This window comes from Gymnoscopelus braueri (assembly GCF_963280865.1).
Source record: "Gymnoscopelus braueri genome assembly, chromosome: 19".
Taxonomy (NCBI): domain Eukaryota; kingdom Metazoa; phylum Chordata; class Actinopteri; order Myctophiformes; family Myctophidae; genus Gymnoscopelus; species Gymnoscopelus braueri.
In genome coordinates this window covers 24,493,909-24,515,728 of record NC_137621.1, presented here as the reverse complement: position 1 = coordinate 24,515,728, position 21,820 = coordinate 24,493,909, and the positions used below count along the sequence as shown (strand labels likewise).

The 21,820-nt window shown below is 46.9% G+C and overlaps 1 protein-coding gene across 4 annotated transcripts in view; it reads left to right on the top strand.

Annotated features, from left to right (window-relative positions):
• The window catches only part of qkia (QKI, KH domain containing, RNA binding a), an 89,974-nt gene that overhangs the window by 47,646 nt on the left and 20,508 nt on the right, over positions 1–21,820 (top strand). For all 4 annotated transcript variants that reach the window (XM_080413676.1, XM_080413677.1, XM_080413675.1 and 1 more), the window contains exon 4: positions 7,659–7,802. In XM_080413676.1, coding sequence (XP_080269802.1) covers positions 7,659–7,802 — 144 coding nt within the window. The remainder of the gene's footprint in view (positions 1–7,658; positions 7,803–21,820) is intronic.

Here is a 21,820-nt window from a genome sequence, read left to right as displayed (position 1 = left end):
TTCAATACATTTACGTTAATAAATAATGTTAAACCGACATAGTATTTCTGTGCCTGCTAGCAGGAGCAGCAACGTTTCATTGTAGACACACCCGTGGCTACAATAGCTATATCAAATACTGTAGTATACCTTCGCGACACGTTTTGAGCTTGTACATGGGATATTTTCATTACTTTTGTATGACACTGTAGTATGACCAAGTATAGGGCATTCATTTATGAAATACAATTTAAAAAATATATATATTTGGAGATAAGAGGTTTCTGCCCGACAGCAACGATGCGCAACATACAGCATATGTCGCCTATAAAAGTGCCAATCCTTTCATAAAGGTATTTCTTAACGCTTTGAAACTACCCAACACTGTGAAACAAACACATGCACACACACACACACGCGCACACGAGAGAGAGAGAGTTGACGCCTGTCTGATGTCTGCATCCAGATATCTGATAGCACTGGCTGTCAAAGGCTGTACAGTGGAAAGTGCAGAAGGCAGGAGTGTACCAGATAGTGCAGGCCAGAAGCTGACTCTATTCCTGGACTTTTAAGAGCCGAGCAGCTGAGGCCCTTTATGCCTGTTTGGGGCCAGAGTTTAGATAAGTTCAGATGAGTTTAGATAAAGGCTCAAATGGTTTGGTTACAATGGAATTTAGTCGGTCTTTTTAGGGTTATTCTTTTTACGAGGCGAATATCGGCGAGAAAACGGTTGCATTAATTGTTTTTGCGCTTGTTCCAGGTACAGTAGCTGATTCTCAGGAACACTTGTTTACTTACCTTTGGCACTTAAACTTTGAAGTTGTATATTTTCCTCAGCAGTTATTGCTCTCTCCCTTTAATTTACCAGGCAGTAGTGCTGCTTTACAATTCATTTGCATAAGTCAGGAGAGAAGTGTATTTTATCTTGCACACATGGGAATCCACACACACACACACACACACACACACACACACACACACACAGTTTACGGGCTGCATCAATGGTAGGCTGTACAAAGATTCCCAGCGGAGGGCTACACTCCTAGAAGCTCAGTTTGCCGCTGTAGGGCCTCCTCTTCCCCTTTTCTCTTTGTTTTGATTCTCTATTCTTGGCTTAATTCCCCACCTCTTCTACCTCAGTACCTCTTTAGTGCTTTTCATTACCACGGCTCAAGATGGAGATGTTCATTTAAGGTTCTTTTTGGAATTGGATTTAGCAAGTGTTAGTGGTGATTGGGTGAACTGAACACACTAGTGAGCACGTGTACACGTATACACGCACACGCGCACACACACACGCGCCAGGAGAGCTCACTTTCCTCACACCTCATTTGGAAGTTGCTCTCAGCTCGTTACATTAATCTATGATTATCTCCTATAATCTTAAAGCTTAATGACCTACGTCCTGCTTGTTTTTCATCCGTGTGTCTGCGGGACCTGTCCAAAGCCCTGGACAATTACCTCACCAACAATAATGGCCCTGCTTGCGCATTGAGACATTAATGAGAGACAGATTAGCATGCGATGGCCCACGTTTTTTTGCCATAATGGAGTCAAGGATATTCTGCACAGAAAATAGGTGTGTAGAAAATGATTTTTTTTCCTAAGGTAGAGGAGGCATGGCGTGTGTGTCTTTTCACACCTTCGCCTCGCCCCACCCCCCCCACTTGGCCTCCGTGTTCACTCTCTCTCAGCCCTGTGGCATACTGAGCAGCAGTAGCAGCTAAGCTAAGCTAAGCCTGTGTGTTTATTCAGGATCCATTAGCGGCAGCGTTTTTATGCTCTCAATAATTCAGATGGCTGCTCTCTCCTGGGCGGCGCCGCCTGACGGGGAGCTGGCCCACTGGAGCTGTACAGAGAGAGAGGAGAAGAAGAGGGAGATTCTGCGGTAGCTGCAGGGTGAGAGAGAGACTGAGAGAGGTAGAAAAGAGGGGGAAAAGCCGGAGGAACAATGGCAGAGTAGAGACAAACGAGGGGGGGAAACGGTGGGATAAAAGATGACAGGAGAAAGGGGGAGAGAGAGCAGCAAGTCGCGTATATAGCGGTATAGAGGCAGGTAGAGGGAGACATATTTGAATGTGGCTAGTATTAATATTAATGTTTTCCCTGAGGCGCAATGGGCCAGAATGGAGGAGGGGGGCTCCCACCTCCCTGCATGGAAGGAGCTAAGGCAGTGAAGATTTAAGTTGAGCAGGAATTGCTATCTAGGGAGCGGCTTTGGAAGCGTTGCATCCCTGCAAGTTGCTGACCCCAACATACACCATGTTTTGAGTGTGTGTGTGAGCCTCGGCCGTATGGTTTAGCAAATTATCGGAACAGTAGACCGAAGAGACAAATGCAGGATGATAGTCCTCTCCCTAGCCTGCACTTCATCCTCTGATCAAACAAGACCTGTGTGTGTGTTTGTGTGTGCGCGTGCACACTTGCAGTTCTACAAATGGACTACATCTGAGAGTTTTCCTTTCTTTTTTTACACATTGTGTCCGTACTGGACCGATCACGCAACTATTCCATAGGGACGCTCTTTGAAAGTGCCTGTGACAACACAACCCCGGCGTCATGCTCCGTCTCGTTTCTCTATGGAGTCTTGTCTAGTTTGTTGTCGTTCCTTCCCTCAGCCTTCAGATGCAGCCCACAGGGATGTTGTTGGTCCTTTTTGATGACTATTGTCTGCACAACGAGAAGGAAGGAAGCTCCCCTCGGAGCCTAATTTCCTTTCAAAGTTTCATCTAACATGGCAGCTTCAGCCGTCTGCTTTCCTGTGCCTGTGCAATAACGCTAAATAGAGAACAACAGCAGGAACATGGCCAATTAAATTACGCATGTACGAGGTATCGATCACCTCTGCAGCGAAACGGGGGGGAGTTTCCTTCCTCTCTCAAGAGCAATTCCATAATCCTGCTTTGGCGAGCACGCAAATGTGATATTACAGTGAGCAGCAAAGGTGGCAGTTTAGGTTTGAGCCACGGTAAGCATCCTTTACGCCTTGCACTTTTTACTGGAATTGCTTCATGGCAAACGAATTTGCTTTGATTTGTAGGTTTATGTGTTTTCGCTGATTGTCCCATCGCATAATAGCTGAAGTTGTGGGATCAGCACAGTCGCTGGCAGAACACATTAGGCCTCAAGCTCGGGCCTGCACCTCTGCCAGCTGGTTGACAACAGGCATGGCACAGCTTCTCTGTTTCACCACTCAAGGAGTAATGCATGGCATCGGCAATCAATAGGTTGAAGTTGATTGGTCTATTGGCGCGGCCGGCCGCAAACCTACTTGTTTAGCTGTTTGGGGAGTTTTAGCTGACTTGTTTTCTTTCTCTCTCTGCCTCAGGGTGCTGATTGCTTGGCCGGGTGCGGTCCAGAGCTTGTTTCTGCTTTTATTAAGTGTTTACAGGGGCCTATTATGTTGATGAGAAAAGCAGAAGGATGTCCAGATATTTTCCTTGCAGCCAAAAATTGGCTTCCAGCGTAGAGCTGGTGATGGCTCTGGACACATGGAACAGATTGTATGGGTAGTGGGTGACAGTTAGTCGGCACAATAATTTATATCTTTCCTTCTGACGTGGTATTAAAGAGAGGCTCTTAATGCTCACGTATTGGTCTGTTTTATAGCCACAAAGGGCAGCTTGGAGTGCATTTGTGCCATTGCTAAGTTCTGGTACTAATTTTGTATTTAGATGTACACTTGAAGATTTTTTTTTTTTTGAAACAGTATATAGGAACCTCACTGGATTTGATTTGCATTTAATTTTGCTGGCCAGAACTGCAACCCAAGTACTTCAAATGGCTGTAATGGCTATCATTTGATATTTTAATTCAGTGAGTCCCCTTCAGGCCTCGTCTGTCCTTTAGTGCCCCGGTGCCTGGCTGCTTTGACCTGCTGGCATTTCAGACTCAGACCCTCCCCACACAGTCACAAACAAACACACACATTCACACACACACCCCTCCCTCTTTCGGAGCGGCCTTTGAAAGCCAGGTTAAAGGCAGGGTGAGGATAAGTGAGAGAGGGATGGCTGGGTTTAAATAGTAGTATGATTACTCTCAAACACCCCCAATGTTAGATCAAATGAGATGGCAGCTGACCGACTGTAGTGTCTGTGGAACTTCCCCAGTTTGACACAGCTTTTCCTATACAACTGAGTGGGGGGTGGAGACGGGCGGGATCGAATGAAAATGACACATGGCACCGTCTATTTCTGTAACGCTGTCTTCATGTGGAGCGTACCCCCCCTCTCTTCTGTGTTAGGAACGTTGCCTTGACTTCAGGATTTATTGGGCTCCAACAGAGGGTTTGGAAGGCCCTTGGGTTGAAACAGAGGTGTGTGTGTGTGTGTGTGTGTGTGTGTGTGTGTGTGTGTGTGTGTGTGTGTGTGTGTGTGTGTGTGTGTGTGTGTGTGTGTGTGTGTGTGTGTGTGTGTGTGTGTGTGTGTGTGTGTGTGTGTGTGTGTGTGTGTGTGTGTGTGTGTGTGTGTGTGTGTGTGTGTGTGTGTGTGTGTGTGTGTGTGTGTGTGTGTGTGTGTGCAATGGACAGTGGTGGAAGAAGTACTCGCATTCTTTTAGTTAAGTAAAAGTCTATCAATACCACAATGGTTACTGTAACAAGTAAAAGTCCTGTATTCAAAATCTACAAAAGTACTCATTATGCAGATCAATCATTATGCAGATCAATGTGTTTGATACGTTTTCAAAATGTATACAAATCTTTTGAAAATGCATCTACACGAAGCAACGTGTTGTGAGCCTATAATAGTATTGTATAATAATAATAGAAATTAGGGCTGAATTGAATATGAATATGTTTTGTAATAATAACTAGTGGAGTACAATATCTGCCTGCATCTGAGATGTTGTGGAGTAAAAGTGTAAAAGTATTAAGTGTCGAAGAAAAATACACTCAAGTAAAGTAAAAAATACCTCAAAGTACAGTACTTGAGTAAATGTACTTAATTACTTTCCACCACTGGCAATGGAAGGATAGCATCTCAGTGTTATTTTATTCATGTGGGCGATTTCCCCTAGAACCGTTTACTCCCTGGTATCTGGTCATGGCCCTGGCATTAGATGACGCCCGGCGTTGGGCGTGCTCTTCAAAGAGGGTGCCAGCATTCCTTTCATCTCTCTCTCTCGCTCTTTCTCTCTCTCCCCCCTCTTTCTCTCTCTCTCTCTCCTCTTTCCATTCCCCCTCCCTCCTTCGTGTTTGTCATGCTGTCACTTTCTCTCAGAGGGCACTCCATGACCTTGTTCACAGGCAGTCAGCCTGATGTGAGTGCTGTACGTGCGTGTTTGTGTGCACACGGGTGTGCATGCTCACGTATATGTATTTCCTTCTCTCTCTCTGCTCCCAGTCATATACCTTCCCCACAGCCCCGGACAAACCAGGGTTTTACACACACACACACACACACACACACACACACTGGATAAGTGCTGCAGCCCTGGGTGGTGGGCTGTATGATGAAGGGTCTGTGTCTATATGTAATATGTATTTTTGACCCATGCGCCATACTTCTAGAGGCAGCCCTTGTTTGAATGTCTGTGTCCGCGTCCCTTCCAGTTTGTGCTGAGTCACCTTCCAATCCCCATGTCCCTTAATAGGCCATAAGCAAACAGTCATGGTGAAATAATGGCCTGGCTGCTGAAACTCCCCCCCCACACACACCACACACACACACACACACACACACACACACACACACACACACACACACACACACACACACACACACACACACACACACACACACTCCCCCATGTGGAAAAGGGGGAAACGAGAGAAGAATATTGAACTTTTTACGTGTGTGTGTGTGTGACCGAGTGTGTTGCAAAGAGCAGTGCCATGGCAACTGCTCTCTGCAGAGTAGAATGCTGGTGGGTGGCACTCAACTCCTAACACTGTGTGTGTGTGTGGGTGTGTGTGCTTACACACTTGCGCGGCATTTGTTTTGACCTATTGAAAAACGTGTCAGGTAGGCCTCCTGCCGAGCACCACAATGCACCGTGGGCAATTAATCCACGTCTCTCTCCACCAGCGTTGAACCGGGCCAAGTGGCATGACATCAACTGAGCGGGTCTGGTTCTGTTTTGGACTGCATGGGACTCTGACCTCATTTAGCATGGGACATTATGTCAATGTGAAATGAAATATTGTGTTATTCAGTGGCTCTCAAACTCTTTTTTAAATTGTATTTCACATGGTTTCCTTTTGCACACCATTGTGAAATAAAAAAGTATGGTTTCATTTGCACACTCTCAGAGTTACAGACCTGTATGGGTCCATTTGGAAGCCCCCTCAAGGAACCCTGGACCCCACTTTGACAACCACTGTGTTATTTTGTGATTGTACTATCACCAATCAAATATCCCACTTGCTTGATGCTGAGATGGTCGTCTCATCTGAATAAAACATTGTAGTTGCAAGGTCGAGACGGTGTGCGGGATCCACTTCTTTTGTTCTAATCAGCTTCTCAAAGCGTAATTTGAATCAAATGTTTGAAAACACGCTGTCATATTAATATCCCTTTCTTCTTTTATCGCAGTGCAGGTTTCGCAGTAGAATCTGAGGTTAGGCCACCTTTGTCGGCCATTAAACTAGACCTCAACTCCTTACCTCAGGTGGGGGTTGAGGTGGGGGTTATCTTTCCTAACCGCTCGCTTTCATAGCGTGGAGTGACACGCGATACAACCTCAAAAGCTTTTTAGAGCTCTCTCGCTGTCTGCTATACGCATTTACCGTCAGTGAAGCAGCCAGGACAGACAGACCGAGGCTATCACACCCGCCACGCTTAATGGAAGAGCATACTATTTAAAAATAGTATATATAAAAAAAGCTAGAAGCTTTCTATATGCCTCTGTGTGTCCTCTACGCTTTACCTTCTCTCAAAAGAGCCAGGTGCAATAGGGCTTTTTACCACAGCTCCTGGAGAAGGCAATAAAACTCAAAATGACTTCTTCTCTCATCCTCCGAATTCAAATCAGGATGGATTGAAAAGGCTCTCTATTTAACGTGGTTGAAAGGCTGTCAGGGAGTGATGGTTTCATTCTTTTCTGCCTTTCAAGGGGTGCGAGTGCTACAATATAGCTCCTTCTTCAAGCTTTGGCTCTGGCCCGTTTTTTACCAAGGCAAAGAAAAAAAAAACCTCTTCAATTGTTGCCTCCTGCGTGCTATTTTCCACACACAAACATGATGGCAGGCACACGCAGGCGCTCACGCGTGCAAGAAACACACACGCACAGCACAGTGGTGCCTCCACCCTGAACAGTATATCTATACACTATTCTTAGTAGAGGAGTTAGTAAAGGCGAACCACCCCTCCATCTCTCTCACTCTCTGATCCCGTCATCCATCCATCTTGCCTTGTGATGTTAATTGCCGTAGGGCGAGCTGTCGTCTGCATCTCTCTGAAGCAGGGGATCTATTAAAGCAGGGTGTCCTTTCAAAGTTGAAGCTAAATAGCTGACTAAAGGGCCATGCCTGTCATCCCGTTTCTCTTCAGAGTCCCATCGTCCTCGTGTGTGTGTGTGTGTGTGTGACTGTGTGTGTGACTGTGTGTGTGTCTCTGCCACTCGCTTTCACTCCCTCTGATATGCCATGCTACTACACTGACTCTCCAACACACCCACACTGTCACATCCACTCACTGTGTCTCTCTCTCTCTCTCCCTCGCTCGATCTCTTTCTAGGAGGAGCAGAACAGAGGAAAGCCAAACTGGGAACACCTAAACGAAGACCTTCATGTCCTAATCACAGTGGAAGACACGCAGGGCAGAGCCGAGATCAAAATGAGGAGAGCCGTGGAGGAAGTCAAGAAACTCCTAGTGCCCGCTGTGAGTACACGCACGCACACACACACACACAGACCTGATGGAGGTCTGCATTCTACGTGCGTTGTTGTTGTTTCAGGGGGACAGAGAACACAAACGATAATCGCCAAGTTGTGATTTGGATTCTGCAGGGCTGCGGCTCTGTCGGTGTCACTGTTCCAAGCCTTAATATGTTTGCTCAGCCAAAGAGCTCAGTACTGTTACTGCTACCCACTACGCCACAGATGGCACCGCCCTCCAACCCTACTGTTAGTGTCCTGTTTACCTCCGTATATAGACCACGTTGGTTATACACCCCCCACCCCCCCACCACAATGGAAAAACACAGTACGCTGAGCACGAGCGTGCGTCTTTTTTTCCCCGTCCCCTCTGCTACCCCTCTCACTTCTCGATCCCCCCTCTGTGCTGCCGGAGATGACTGCCGGTGGCTCGAAGGCCACGCACGGCGTCTGTCCGGTTGCCTGTGGCGACCAGGCAGGCCAAACAGCTGCAGGCTCCAGATCTGCCGTCAGGTGGCGAGGCCCGGGGATCTGCTGACCCGCGGAAACGAGGGGGCAGCCTGTGCCAAGACACACCAGGCTAGGCCAGACCAGACCGGCTAGCAATCTGCTCCCGCCGCCTCCAGTCATGTTCATTACACCGGTAGTAGAGTCTCTGTAAGTCTCTGAGAACGTGTATTTTCCAACAGGGTAGTTCTGTTGGGTATAATCTTGAAACGTCAGCTGAAATGATTTCTCACTACCACGGCTGCTGGCTAACAATGCAGACAGCCTGGAACAGTGTTGTTTTTTTTTCCTCCTCCTCATTTTGCAGCTGTGAACGCAGCCCAGGTTTAGGTTTCGTTGAGAAATGGAAGCATGAGAGAGAGAAAATGCCTATGCCTCTATCGCTTGCATTGTTGGTTCCTCCCTGTCAGAGCCTGGCAAGGCTTCAGTCTAGCCTCAACACGAGACGGTGGTTCAATCCATTTCCTCTTGTTTTAGGATTAGTTGTCTCTTGTTGTATCTCTCTCTCTGAGAATTGACTTGCTTTGTTTCTGACTGGGGAAACAGTAACACTGATCTCCAGTCTCCATGTGCGCAGTGAAGACATCCACACACTCACTTGTGTTTGAATGCATGTGCTAAACTTGAGGATGATGCTGTGTCTGCAAGCGACAGCACTTTGATGAGCGAGGCAGAGTGAGTCAGTCGCACAAACACAAGTTGTCTCTTACGTGCATGCGTGCACACACTACCAACACACACACACAGTGAAACCTCCTTCACTGTCCTTCTTAGTCAATGCGGCCTTCAGTCGGCAGTATGAGCTGAGTGCCACGGAAATAGCATCGCCACTTTTCCAGATTTTTTTCCACTTTGACAAGTGTTTTGAGGGTGCTCTGGTGACTTCCTTCCGACAGCGAGGCACAAGGTCTGCGTGACCCCTGGCTTTAAGCTTGGTCAGCTCGCCCCATCAATTTGGGGTTGGCGTTGACTCCTAAATAAAGTGCTATAGCTCTCAAGGAGAAACTCTACCCGTTTCATTTTTCAAACACGTAGTGGCCATTATCTCCTTTTTAGTTGCTAATGAAATCTTGAAGTTAAGCAGGTTCACTCCCTTAATTCAAATAAGACTTTTATGGAGTGAATTAATGACCCATTGCAGCACTTGAGAAGCCATTTTTCTTCCATGCATCTTTGTTCATTTAAACATGATGAAAAGATCTTTCCATTAAATTCCCATAGTTTTTCTTGTCAAATATGAGTAAAAAATTTATAGAATTTGACGTATACTTAAGGCTCCTTCTGTGTACTGTATGCAAACAAAATTAATAATTATAATTTAGCTATAAAATGTCAGTCAGGAAAGGCCCCTTTCACTCCGGTAGAGAAAGAGAAGAGACATTAAATCTTCCGTGTTGGAATTCAGTTTTCTGTTTGTGTTAAGGACTGTGCCTTTAATGCACATTATTAGAATTACATAGACATTGGCCTAGTTTTTGGCCTATATAATTGTCATGTGCATGCCAAGTAATTTGTCAGTGACTGGGCGGTTATTTCTGCTGAAGTCTTAAACTCCAACAGTCCTCTGTTTTAAGAAAGTCGTGGTGCCGTTTTACCGAATGAGCGCCAAGGGCATTGTGTTCTCCTCTAGTGGTGTCTTCACCATTAAGTGTGTGTTTATGTACTGTATGTACTGTATGCATGTGTGCGAGCACGTGCCTGTGTTTGTGTTTTATACTGTATGTGTGGGTGGGCATCAGGGCTGGCTGGCAGTAATGCCCTTTATCATGCTAAAATAAATTGGATTAAGCTATGGACGTGAGCCACGGCAATCTCCAGCCTTGCTATATGCCGTACTAATGAAGGGCATCTTCTCCACGTTTGGCAGCATGAAATTGCCTTTATTGAATCGCACGGGGAACAAAATGGGGTCACGCTTTTTTTTTTAAATTATTTTTCAAGAAAAGACAAGCTTAACTTGTCACTGAAGCGGGAACGGCTGCTTGTAACCCTGAAACAGAGAAACAATGAGTGATGCAGAGATGCTTTCTTATGTTCTTATATTGCTCTGCCATTGAAAACTGCTGGTAAAGAAAAGTGTATCGACTTTAATTCATGATTATCTTTTTAAAATGACCTAATAGTGAAACATTGTAAATGAAATATGTGAGCTCATAATGTGATTTAAAAATGCTTTTGGTCCCTTGTGTAGTTGTCATCCGCTGTATTTATGTAGGAATGTATGTACTGTATGTAATGTATGTTAGCAGGAACATTGACTCAGGTGTCTTGGCCTCTTATTGGCAGCTCCCCAACCCCTAGAGGCCCTGAGATTGATTGGCAGCCTGGGAGAGGGTGCTGATGGGAAGTGGCGAGGGTTCAGCAGTTCCCCGTCACCCCTGGTAGCACTCGTTTGCTCCCCAGTCCCGTGAACTCTTAAACTCTCTGTAAACCGGGAGCAGGGGAAAAATCTGCAGGATGAGAGAGTGAGGGATGGAGAGAGATCGAGAGAGAGAGAGAGAGATGGGTGAGAAAGCTTGATTGAGCTGCTCTTTCAAGTGTGGATTTATTCCACTGATCCATCACTTGCACACACAGTTAGCACACCCGCATGCACGCTACAACGTGCATGCGTGCACACACGCACACACACACAGACTATGACCCTTCGCCCATCCCTCCTGTTGTCTCCATGGTTAATAAGACAGAGCCTGCAGCACAGCCCACTGCACTCCATGTAACCTCTAACCGGAATCCTGCAGAGATGTGTGCCCAAACCCCTACTCCACTCTGATAGGCCTGCTTCACTTCCCTTTCCTGTCCTTAGAAGGCCTGGACAAGAATAGCAATTGGCCTGAAGTTTCATCTCGTTTGACGGTGAATGACTCGGCTGTGATGTGTACTGTATGTCTGTCTGTACAGTACATCAGAATGAAGTTGAAATTATAAATGCGACCAGGCTCTCAATGGACTTTGTGTAATTAGATAAAAGCTTAAATCAGAATCCATCTGAATTATGTTGCAGGGCTTGTTAATAATCTCTACAGATTTTTTTTTCTCCTTGTCAAATAAAATCTTGGCTGGGGTTCAGCGAGAGATTCTGTTGCGCTTTATCGAGATGTGGCCCGCCAAACAGCATCACGCGCGCCAGGGCGCCATGCGACCACGCAGCTCAGATCAGGACGGTCTCTCCCTGGCTTTGGATTGCACATGCAAGACACATTGAAATGCCAAACCAGAGTGTAGGATTATCACGGTGGCACACGATACGACAACACGTGTGAACAACACGTGGTTCACCATAGCCCGGGGAGATGCATCTAAACGCTGTCGCTAATTGAATCCAGTACCTAATGCGTGGAACATTCTACACAGAGCTGGAGAAGAGTGGGAGATGGAGGACAGTTGTGTGTGTGTAATGGGGAGGGGGGGGGGGGGGGTCAGGATTTAATCCAGTTCATTAATTGGCTTTTACATTTTCTAAAAGAAAAACAACTGATAAATGGCTTCCCCTATTTAACCGCCACTGCACGTACGGGTAAATCTAACAACCCCTTATGAGTCCCTTTGGTTACATTTGTGCTCTCTTCAGAGTTAAATTAACACTAAGTATTTGAATGTGTTGCCGACAGAGGATGGCTCTTTTGGTCTGCATTAAATGGTAGCTCGGGTGTGACGGCTAGGTGACGCATAGTGGTGTGATGGCTCGGTGGGACAGCTTATTTAGATCTGTGACTGATCCTCTCTCTCTGCAGGGAAGGCTTTGGCAGATGTGACAGCACGACCCAAGGTGACACCATGCGCATACTCAGCGCGTGCATATGTGCATCTGTGTGTAAGCGCACATGTGGATAGATTTGTGTGTATGCACACACATCACTTCCTGTGTGTGTGTGTGTATGTGTTTGATTGGCAGGTGTGTGCGTGCTCACGCTGGACGTTGTTATGGATATAATAAATCCTCATTTGTCCCCTCAGGTCACTGCTGTGCTATTTAATTGGCTTCCAGGAAAATGGCAGGAGATACAGTCAGACACAGAGACCCACTATAGACACAAATCCTGTCCTCGAGCAACCTGTAGGGTTTCCTTTTTTTTCTCCATTGCAGATTAGAACACCGCTATAGTTAACTTTACCTTTCATTTGTAAGCCATTTACTTTCTTTGCTGTTGAACAAAGAGCCCCTGCCGCGCTGGCTGCTGAAGGCAAGGTCTTATACTGGTGCGTAATAAGCAAACTTGCCTATGTACACTGGAGAGAAGTTTGGCAGTAGAAATTGCGATCAACTGATCTGTGGAGTTGATGAGGACTTGAAGTGACAATGTATGCAGGGACGGAGTGAGAGATGTGGTGATGACAAAAGATTGTAGAAGTCAAATAGACTAACATCGTGCAGATTTGTTTTTTGCAGAAGTATTCTTCAGGGAAAATACGTTTTGAATATTTGTTTGAACATCGCAGTCTTGTCTCTCGTCTGATTATCCTGTCAGGATAGAATTTCTACTCTTTGTACAGTAGTTCATCTTTAGTTTCGAGAGGAAGTTCACAGGAGCGACTTGCCAGCTCACCATGTTTGTATTTTGGTTCTTCTGCTTATTTATCATTTTGCTTAGAGACCAGGGTCCTTGGGCAGTGTTGCTAACACCCTAATCGTTGTGTGTGGGCACACTGAGCTGCCATGCCTTTCTTTTTTTTGGTCATCGTAATGTTTTGTCTTAACAACAGTGCCGGCGCTCACTTCGAGGTAACAACATAATGGGAAGTTGGCTGGCCTAAAATCTATGACATGCTGCTCTGTCGCGTTCTCTCTATCCAAAAACCCTGAAGAACCATCATCATAAGGACACCAGCTCTCAGAGAAAAAGACAGGAGGAGCTGGTTAGAGAAGGAGCACTCTGGCCCCACAGAACTGGGAGCACGTCTCCCTGAATTGGCCTGTCCTTGCCGGGAACAAAGTGAGCTGAGGTAGCAGCTTGAACAGACCAGCAGCCTCCAGCACTACTCTCCATTTTACTACATGGCATGGACCTTGTATTCTCTCGCTCTCTTGCTCTCTCTTTCTCTCTGTATCTCTCTCTGTCTGTCTTATCTCTCTGTTGCGCTCGTTCTGTCTCAAGCAAGTTGAATCTTTTGTTGTTGCTATTACTGTATTCATTTTACATCGTTTACATGTGATGAAAATAGAAGGGCTTTGTAGTTCTATTTCACATTGGGTAGGACGTTCTCTAATTTAACATTTTCCTGTATCGGCATCCCAGAGATGGGTGATTATGTATTACACACCCACAGCCAGTCTGCATGGGCTACCGTCGGTTGCCATGTTCTGTTCAACCCCCACCTCATCCTCCTTTTTAAGGCCAGACCCCATGTATCTCTCTCTTGCGTGCTCTCTCTCGCTCTCTCTCTCTCCCTCTCCCTCCTCCTGCTGCTGACCGCTGCGGTGGTAGGGCATAGATGGCGTGCCATTGGGCAGACAGATGGGCCATAATGGTTGCCAGGTTTGGTGATCTGTGGGGTGTAGTGTCGGCACACGCCAGTTCTCACCCAGTTTGGCAGAGTAGCAGTGCAGACAAAAACATGCACAAACAGGAAGGAACAGACTCACAGGGACAATTTTATATATTTATATACACACATGCTCATGCACACACGCACATGCACACACACAGAAGATGCAGAACAAGGAGAACTAGATTTAGTCTGTTTTTGGTAGCAGTGTTCTGTAGACTCTGCAATCAATAAACGACACACACACACACACACACACACACACACACAATGTTTCCCTCTCCCCATTCCTCTTTTCTCTTCCTCTCTTCCCTCCCTGTCAGCAGTGTATGACAAATGAGTACAAAACGCCATCTGGCCGCATCCATCCATGTGTGCCTCTCCAATTAATGATGTTTACTCTCCGTTAGGCCTACCTAGCGCTACCATTCTCCTCTTATTTACTCTTGATCCACTCCCTCCTCTCATCCTCCGCCAGTGCTTGGGATTCAGCCAAGTCTGTAAGGACCAGAACTGGCTTTTCTTATAGAAGTCTGATTGATTCTACTAAAGTTTAATGGATATTTTTTATACTACCACTGCCGGTGTGCCCATATGCAAGGCAGTTGGAAAACGGCACTATAGCCAAGGAGCAAGCACTGCTCTGTGGTAGAGCATAAGCACTGCTCTGTGGTAGTGTGCCCGCTGCTGTTTTCTCTACAGTGCAGGCATTTCACAAATGACCACTTAAATGATCAACTTTCCCAGTTTAACAGCTCCCAGCTTCCAGGTTAACGGGCTAAATGTTATTGTTTCCTGCAGCAGAAAAACTGCAAGGGCTGCTGCCTTGAAGCCGATTTGATGTCAGTGGAATGCATTCCTGTGTCCTGTGATGAAACACACGGAAGCATCCAGCTAGTATCATTACCAGGTAACTCAGCCATGCAACTCGGAAGCTTTTCAGGCGTTTTGTAGATGTTTGTAGTCCACCTGGTGGTCTCTGCCACGTCCCCTCTCTCTCTCCCCTCTGGGCTGTTAGTACCTTCATCAGGCTAATGAAGCGGCAGTATTGGATCATATTAACCTGCTGATCTCCCACCTTCCCTGGACGCCGCAGTTAGAACGGTCCAGATCGCAGTGCAGCACTCGCTCACTCACTGTGTGTGTGTGTGTGTGAATGTGCGTGCCTTACAAGCCCATCCCACCTTCACGTAGACCCCGTCTCCCGCATGAATGTTAATCATCTTTTTAATTGGGTTCCTTGACTTTGTGACCTATGCTTGAGTCGCCACGGCTGCATCTCTTCGCACTCCTCCTCCTGCTCTCGGTGGTGTGTTTGGGTGTGCGCGTATGTGTGCGTGTATATCTGTTACTGGTCTCTTGTGCAGGTCTAATGCAGCCATCAGCAAGAGGCTGTTCTAGTGGCGGGGGCCTGGGGAGAGACTAACCTTTGACCCATCGCTCCCTTCCACTCCCGTCTCCTTCATATTCTCCACTCATGTCTTCATCGTATCACTCTCTCCACTTATTGGTCCAGCCCCGTCTGCCCCATTACGTGCCACACCCATGTGACCCAGACAGATACTCTGCAGTGCTCTGACACAACAGTCCCAATGCCGTGAGAGGAGAGCAGGGCAAAGACCACCTCTCTCCTGATTCCTTGTGAAGTATGAAACCCCCCCCCCACTGATTAATGAACCACCAAGTGATACGAGGAATTGAAATTGACCGCTTTCCGTTTTCACCTGCAGGAAACGGACACAGCGTTTCCGACGCGTCTGTCAATAGCGATCACGGACACGCACCAGGTGACTGGCTAGCGCGCAGTAAGGGACTGCGATTGCTCGTGTCAGTTGGTTTCCACACATGGAAAACCGACACACACACATTATCCATTAAATTTGCCTTTTCCTCTCTCGTGCAAATGTGCGCACACACAACCACTGTTATCCATTTTACCTTAACCGCTGATAATTGTGGCATCTCAGCCCCCCCGTCCAACTGCATAGATGATCAGGAAGTGGATGCCTGCCTTCCTTCCTAAATGGAATGAAAGCTCTTCTCTCTAAATATACCACAAGCACAAACCAAAATAACAATAAAGGAGCCCCTTTCTCCTCAGACTGAGCCATCATCCGTAGCACAGTGGCAGTAGCTTCAAATAGCAGCCTGGCTGGAAGCAGGCTCAGGCACGGCCCTGTCTGGCATCTCATCATGCCAGCACAGAATGCCTGGGAAAAAAACCTAAACATGCACACTGGTGCACACACACACACACGCACACGCACACGCACACGCACACGCACACGCACACGCACACGCACACACACACGCACACAAACGCAGTGACGAACGCATACAGTGATTGGCAAGGTATTTTTCCCTGTGAGCTTTCCATCTGGGAGGGAGAAGGTTGAAGGAGTTGAAGGCAGAGAGAGATTAATTTCTGCTAGGGAGAGAGTGATTATTGCTTCAGCGATGGTCATGGCGGGGAAACCATCTCAGATCCCTTCTGTGATGTACGTTAGGACACCAGGTTGTCTTATGTTTTTATGCATGTATTGTTTACTTCCTCCTTTCTCTACTCACCCCCCAAAAATCCCATTCTTTCTTTCTCACTCCTTAATTAGGGCTACTCTCTCAGACGGTGAATCATAAAGACAGAGGAGAGAGAAACATATATTTTCCGATGCTATGCTGCTATTTGTCATGTTCACAGTGGTGCCAGTATAAGGTTTCTACAACACAGATGCATAATTTATAACGACAGACGTCCCTTTGTTGTTTGTGTTTGCCGTGCCTCATTTTAATGGCGTTTATCTCACCAGGCGAACAGGAACATTCACGCCTTCCACTGGCGTTTGCTCCCTCGCTCTCTGTCATCCGTCCCATCTCTCTGTCTGGTTTCTTTCTCTCTCTCTTTCTTCTTGTGTTTTCTCTCTCTGCCTCACTCTTGGTTTGCCTCGTTATTCTTGGGGATTGTTTTCCGGCTCGCTCCTCCATTCAAATGTATCCGCGGTGGGCTTTGAAGGCCTTCAGCTCCTGTTACCAACACATGGATTAGAAAACACATCACTTGAGCTGTCTGCCGCGACGGTCATGCAAGACAGGAGTGTCTGCGTTCATGCTACTGACATCTTTGTGAGAGAAAAAAAATAAAGGAGCCTCGTCCTCATAAATCATGTTGACGTGCAAAAAAATAGCCTCCATTCTCTTCTTCTAAGAAAGTGTTAATGATTTACAAGCGGCACACTTAACATCTTTATGTATCTACGTAGTTGTGGAACACGTAATGGCAGTACGTGTCTTACCGTGTGCCAGGCCCTGCCTGGTTTTGGTTTCGATGCCGGTTCCATTTGGTCTCAGCTCTGAGCTTCCTTCCCCTGCCGTCACCCTCCTCCCAGTCTCCATCTGTCCATCCCTCTCTTTATCTTCCGGCTCCCGTGCTCTCCCAGGGGGCAGACAGGTGGCTCTGACCTCAAGAGGAGGTACTCCCGGTGGGAAGCAGTCTGCCCAAGGCCCGGCCCCCCTTCCCTGGTCTCCCCCCCTCTTGCGCTCGCTCTCTCTTTCTCTCTCTCACACACACACTAATCCCCTGGCCCTACCGCTGACAGCGAGGCAGGCTTCCACACACTGTGTGCAAGAGAGTTTTTGGAAAGACGTTTCTGGAACCCAGAGGCACAGCCAAACCCCTCCCGAGGTACACATGCCAGGAGAAAACCTGGAGATGCTCTTCCCTGATGGGCATGTGGGGAAAACAAACACATGTAAAGTCACGATCTCACCGTCTCCGCTGTCACACCTGATGCCTAGTGTGCTGTTTTTAAAGAAAAGGTTAATGGTCATGCCAACACATAATTAGCATAGTGATTTAGTTTAAATCCTACATGCTTAGCTGACCAGGGTCTGCCAGGGCTCTATACTATGACCGCTCCTTTTGTTTCCACCTACACCCGGGACAAATTGTGAGCTTGTAGATCTGCTATTTTTTCTGAATGCCCCAGAATAGGGATGCTGGGGTTCATGTAGTTAACATGCCCCCTCGAGGAACATGGTCTCACGGCTGTTATATATACATATATATATATATAGTATATATATATATTTTTTTAACTAGAGTCTATTGCAGTGTAATGAATATGGAAGAAATTTGAGTAAACGTGAGTGTGAGCTCATCATTTGGAGATATACGAGACCTCATGAGTCAAAGTCTCACCAGTTGGTCTTGTGTCACGTTTCCAAAAATGTGTGTCAGTGTGTATTTGTGCCACATGGAAATGGTCCCAAGAACTGCCCTACTTAAAAACAAAAAAGTGAAAATAGCTGATCTACAAGCTCAAAATGCATTGTGACCGCTTGTATAGCTTCGATTTTCTCACATTTTGAAAAATGTTGCATGCCCAAAATAGTGACACCAGTTGAAAGTGGTTCATTTCCACTCCCAGTCTGCTGTTACCTACTACTACATCACCTGCATCTCAGCTCATGGAACCAAGTTACACTGAGTGTTAATTTAACTCTACGATCGATTTTTACACTTGAGTGTTAAATCACAGATTTTACAGTGCACCAGTGGAAGAGAGGAAAACCGCAAAGCCAGGGAAAAATAAAACACTGTGTTATTGCAATAACAACGGCACTGGGTGGCATCTTTCATCTTCACCTTCCCTCACTCTTTCCATTGCTCTCTGACCACCCCTGGACAGCAGCAGGCTAGACTAGTGGGAATGATTCAAGACTTAAATGCCTCTCATTGTCTCTGATGATTCATTGCAGTACAAAGTCCTGACTCCCGACAACCCCCCCGATCAACTTTTGAAACTCTGCATCCCATGTCACTTAACCAAACCTCTGCTTTTTAATCAACCGTGCATTTGGTTCACTCCCCTCTCTCTCTCTGTCTGTCTCTCTCTCTCTCTTTCTCTCTAGCTAGCACGGTTGCTAATCCATCTCCTTCTAGCCTTTGTGCCAAGGGGCCTCGGTTCTGTTTCTTGTCCTTCCTCCACTCATTTAGGTTCTAAAGGCAACTTGGTTCCCAAGTGACGTTGCCTTTCTTCCACCATGTGTCCCCCTCCAACCGCTTAGAAAATAGCCCCACTAGTGCTGTCCTGTTAATTTAGCTTCTCTTTCGCGTGTGTGTGTGTGTGTGTGTGTGTGTGTGACAACTCTACCTGAGTCTCTACTCACCCAGGTCCCTACCCCCATTATAAAATAACCTCTTTCCTAATCCACCTGGTTGTGCTGGGTTTCTCCAGGGGGGGTCTCTGGGCATCCTGGCCCAGTCTGGGGTAGGCAGAGGCAAGCTGAGAGGCCTAGGCAGCTTTAATCTGCCCTGGTCCTCCAGAGGAGGGGAGCGGGGCCCTGCAGGCTCCTAGCCAATCTCTCTGCCTCTCTTTGAAGGTCCCCTTAATCCCTTTATAGTGAGGGCAAGGAAATGTAGTAATGTGTGTATTGTGTGTACTGTACGTGCACGTGTTTGTGTGGGGAGTGCACTTAGGGCGCTGCCCCCCTTCAAGTCCACTGCCAATATAGTCTCATGCTCATTCTGTTTCTCTCTCTCTCTCTCTCTCTCTCTCTCTCTCTCTCTCTCTCACTCTCTCTCTCTCTCTCTCTCTCTCTCTCTCTCTCTCTCTCACTCACTCACTCACTCACTCACTCACTCACTCACTCACTCACTCACTCACTCACTCACTCACTCACTCACTCACTCACTCACTCACTCACTCACTCACTCACTCACTCACTCACTCACTCACTCACTCACTCACTCACTCACACACACACACACACACACACACACACACACACACCAACGCACAAACTCCATACAGTGCACATTATCCATCGTCCACCCACAGAAGGTTCTGGGCATCCCCAAGGGTCCAACTTTGGCCAGGGTCTGACATCTGGGAAGTGCCCTGGGGATACGAGCACACACACACACACACACACAGCTTTCATCTCTGCCACTGTGTGTCGCAGCGCTCAGGGAGGGAAATAGGATTGTGTGGAGCTCTGCATTCAGAGAGCCCAAAGGCAGCCCGTCACATTCATCTCCTAGGCTGTGATGATGCTGCTTCACTCTGCCAAGTATGACTTCAGTCACTTCAAAAACCAACTCCACTCTCTCGCTCCAACTAGTCCACTCTGCCCACTTTCTTTCTTTTTTTCTTTCTTTCTTTCTTTCTTTTCCTCCTCCTACGCTCTTAACACAGTAAAATCCTCAGTGTTCACTTAACTCTGAGAGTGTACAAATGTAACAAAATTGACCCTTCCGGGTCCATTTGGTTACATTTGAGTTTCTTTTACACACTCTCCCTACTACAATGCTCTCTCTCTCTCTCGCTCTCTCTCGCTCTCTCTCTCGCTCTCTCTCGCTCTCTCTCGCTCTCTCTCGCTCTCTCTCGCTCTCTCTCGCTCTCGCTCTCTCGCTCTCTCGCTCTCTCGCTCTCTCGCTCTCTCGCTCTCTCTCTCTCTCGTTGTCAATAGTGATACTTGAATCTCTTATCTTTTCTTAGATCTTTTACATATCATTGACTGCTTCTTTATGTGGAACCTGAGTCGTGTTCAGTACAACACAGCTCACCAGCAAAAATTTAAACTATTCATTTTAGCAAAGGCATTCAGTTATTCTACTTTCTCTGAAATGTTGTTATAATACAAAACAAGGCAATTTAGCAACATTAACACCTCCCTCAACAAGCTGCCTGTCTTTTTAATTTAGTCTTCAAAATGGCCTCTTTTTGACTGGGATTTCCTCCTGTTCACGACTTCCTAACTTCTCTTAGCCCTGTCCATGACTAATGGCCGTCTGTGTATAAGTCCATCCTTGTGTCAGAGCCCTGTAGTGTCCTGACCCTAATAGCTAACCACCTGTTTGCCAGCCGCAGGATCACGATGAAAGCACCGATCTGTCTCTGCCCTGTGGAGAACCACACACACAGATTGTTCCACATATAGTCTTCTGTGATCACATTTGATCCATCAGCACAGAGAGAGTTGTATTTGAGGGCTCCCTGACAGAATTGCAAGTCTGGCTCTTACCATAGCAGAGAGTAAAACACCGCTTTGTGGATGGAAGATGGGGTTGCACCCTGAATCGTATAGCTTTTCACCAATATCTCATCTAAACGGCTAGCCAGGCCTGGGTTAGCTGGGCTGTCAGGGCTCAGGTCTGGGGTTACATCCCAGTGGGCTCTAGGTATGAATTACAGGTCCTGGCTCGTCCGAGTTCCCCAGATCCGCGGGTTTAAGAGAAGGCCTCCGACCATCGGCTCTGAGTTGGGATCTCTGAATCTGATGCAAATCCCACGGCAGTATTTAAAGCTCCCAAATCATCCGAGGCCAAATCCCCTCAAGATATTCCCCCGCTCGATTGGATGGCATTAAAGGATCACAGCGACAGAACAATACATCGTCTGGCGGGCCTGTTGGAGGAAGGACTAAAAGGGAGGAGGGAGAGGAAGAGGAAGGGATGAAGAAAGAGGAGATTGATGTGGGGGGAGGGAGTGTTGTGTGGTTGAGGCAGGCGACGGTCTCATATGGGAGTGGGGGAATGAGGTTAGAATGCCGGAGATAAAAGTCAGACAGCTGTCTGTCAGGGCTTACACAGTGTTTGGGGCTGTACTAGACAACATCCCGTTCATCTCTCAACATCTCGTGTTCAGGTTCCAAGTTCTTTGTCTCCCCTGCTGTTAGTTCATAACATCATCCGTTTGTCAAAGCCGCCACAGGCCAACCAGCTTTCATCATGTATCCATCCGAATCATGTTGCTAAATCTGTATATATCTTTTTTCTAGGTTATTTATACAAAGTTTAATCCCCCTCCTAATGCTGTTGCGTTAACATGGAACCCAACCTGGTTTCTGAGGATAAACAAGAATCGCTCAGAATCCCCCTCTCCTATTGTTCTGGAAATGTTTTTTTGATCATGGATCAAAATGTCTTTCTTTTTTTTGTGGGGGGAGGGGGGTTCAGTGAGCTAGAGGGGGGCAAGAAAACACGCAAATGGAAACTTTTGTTTCTTGACGTTTTACACCCTTTGCCCC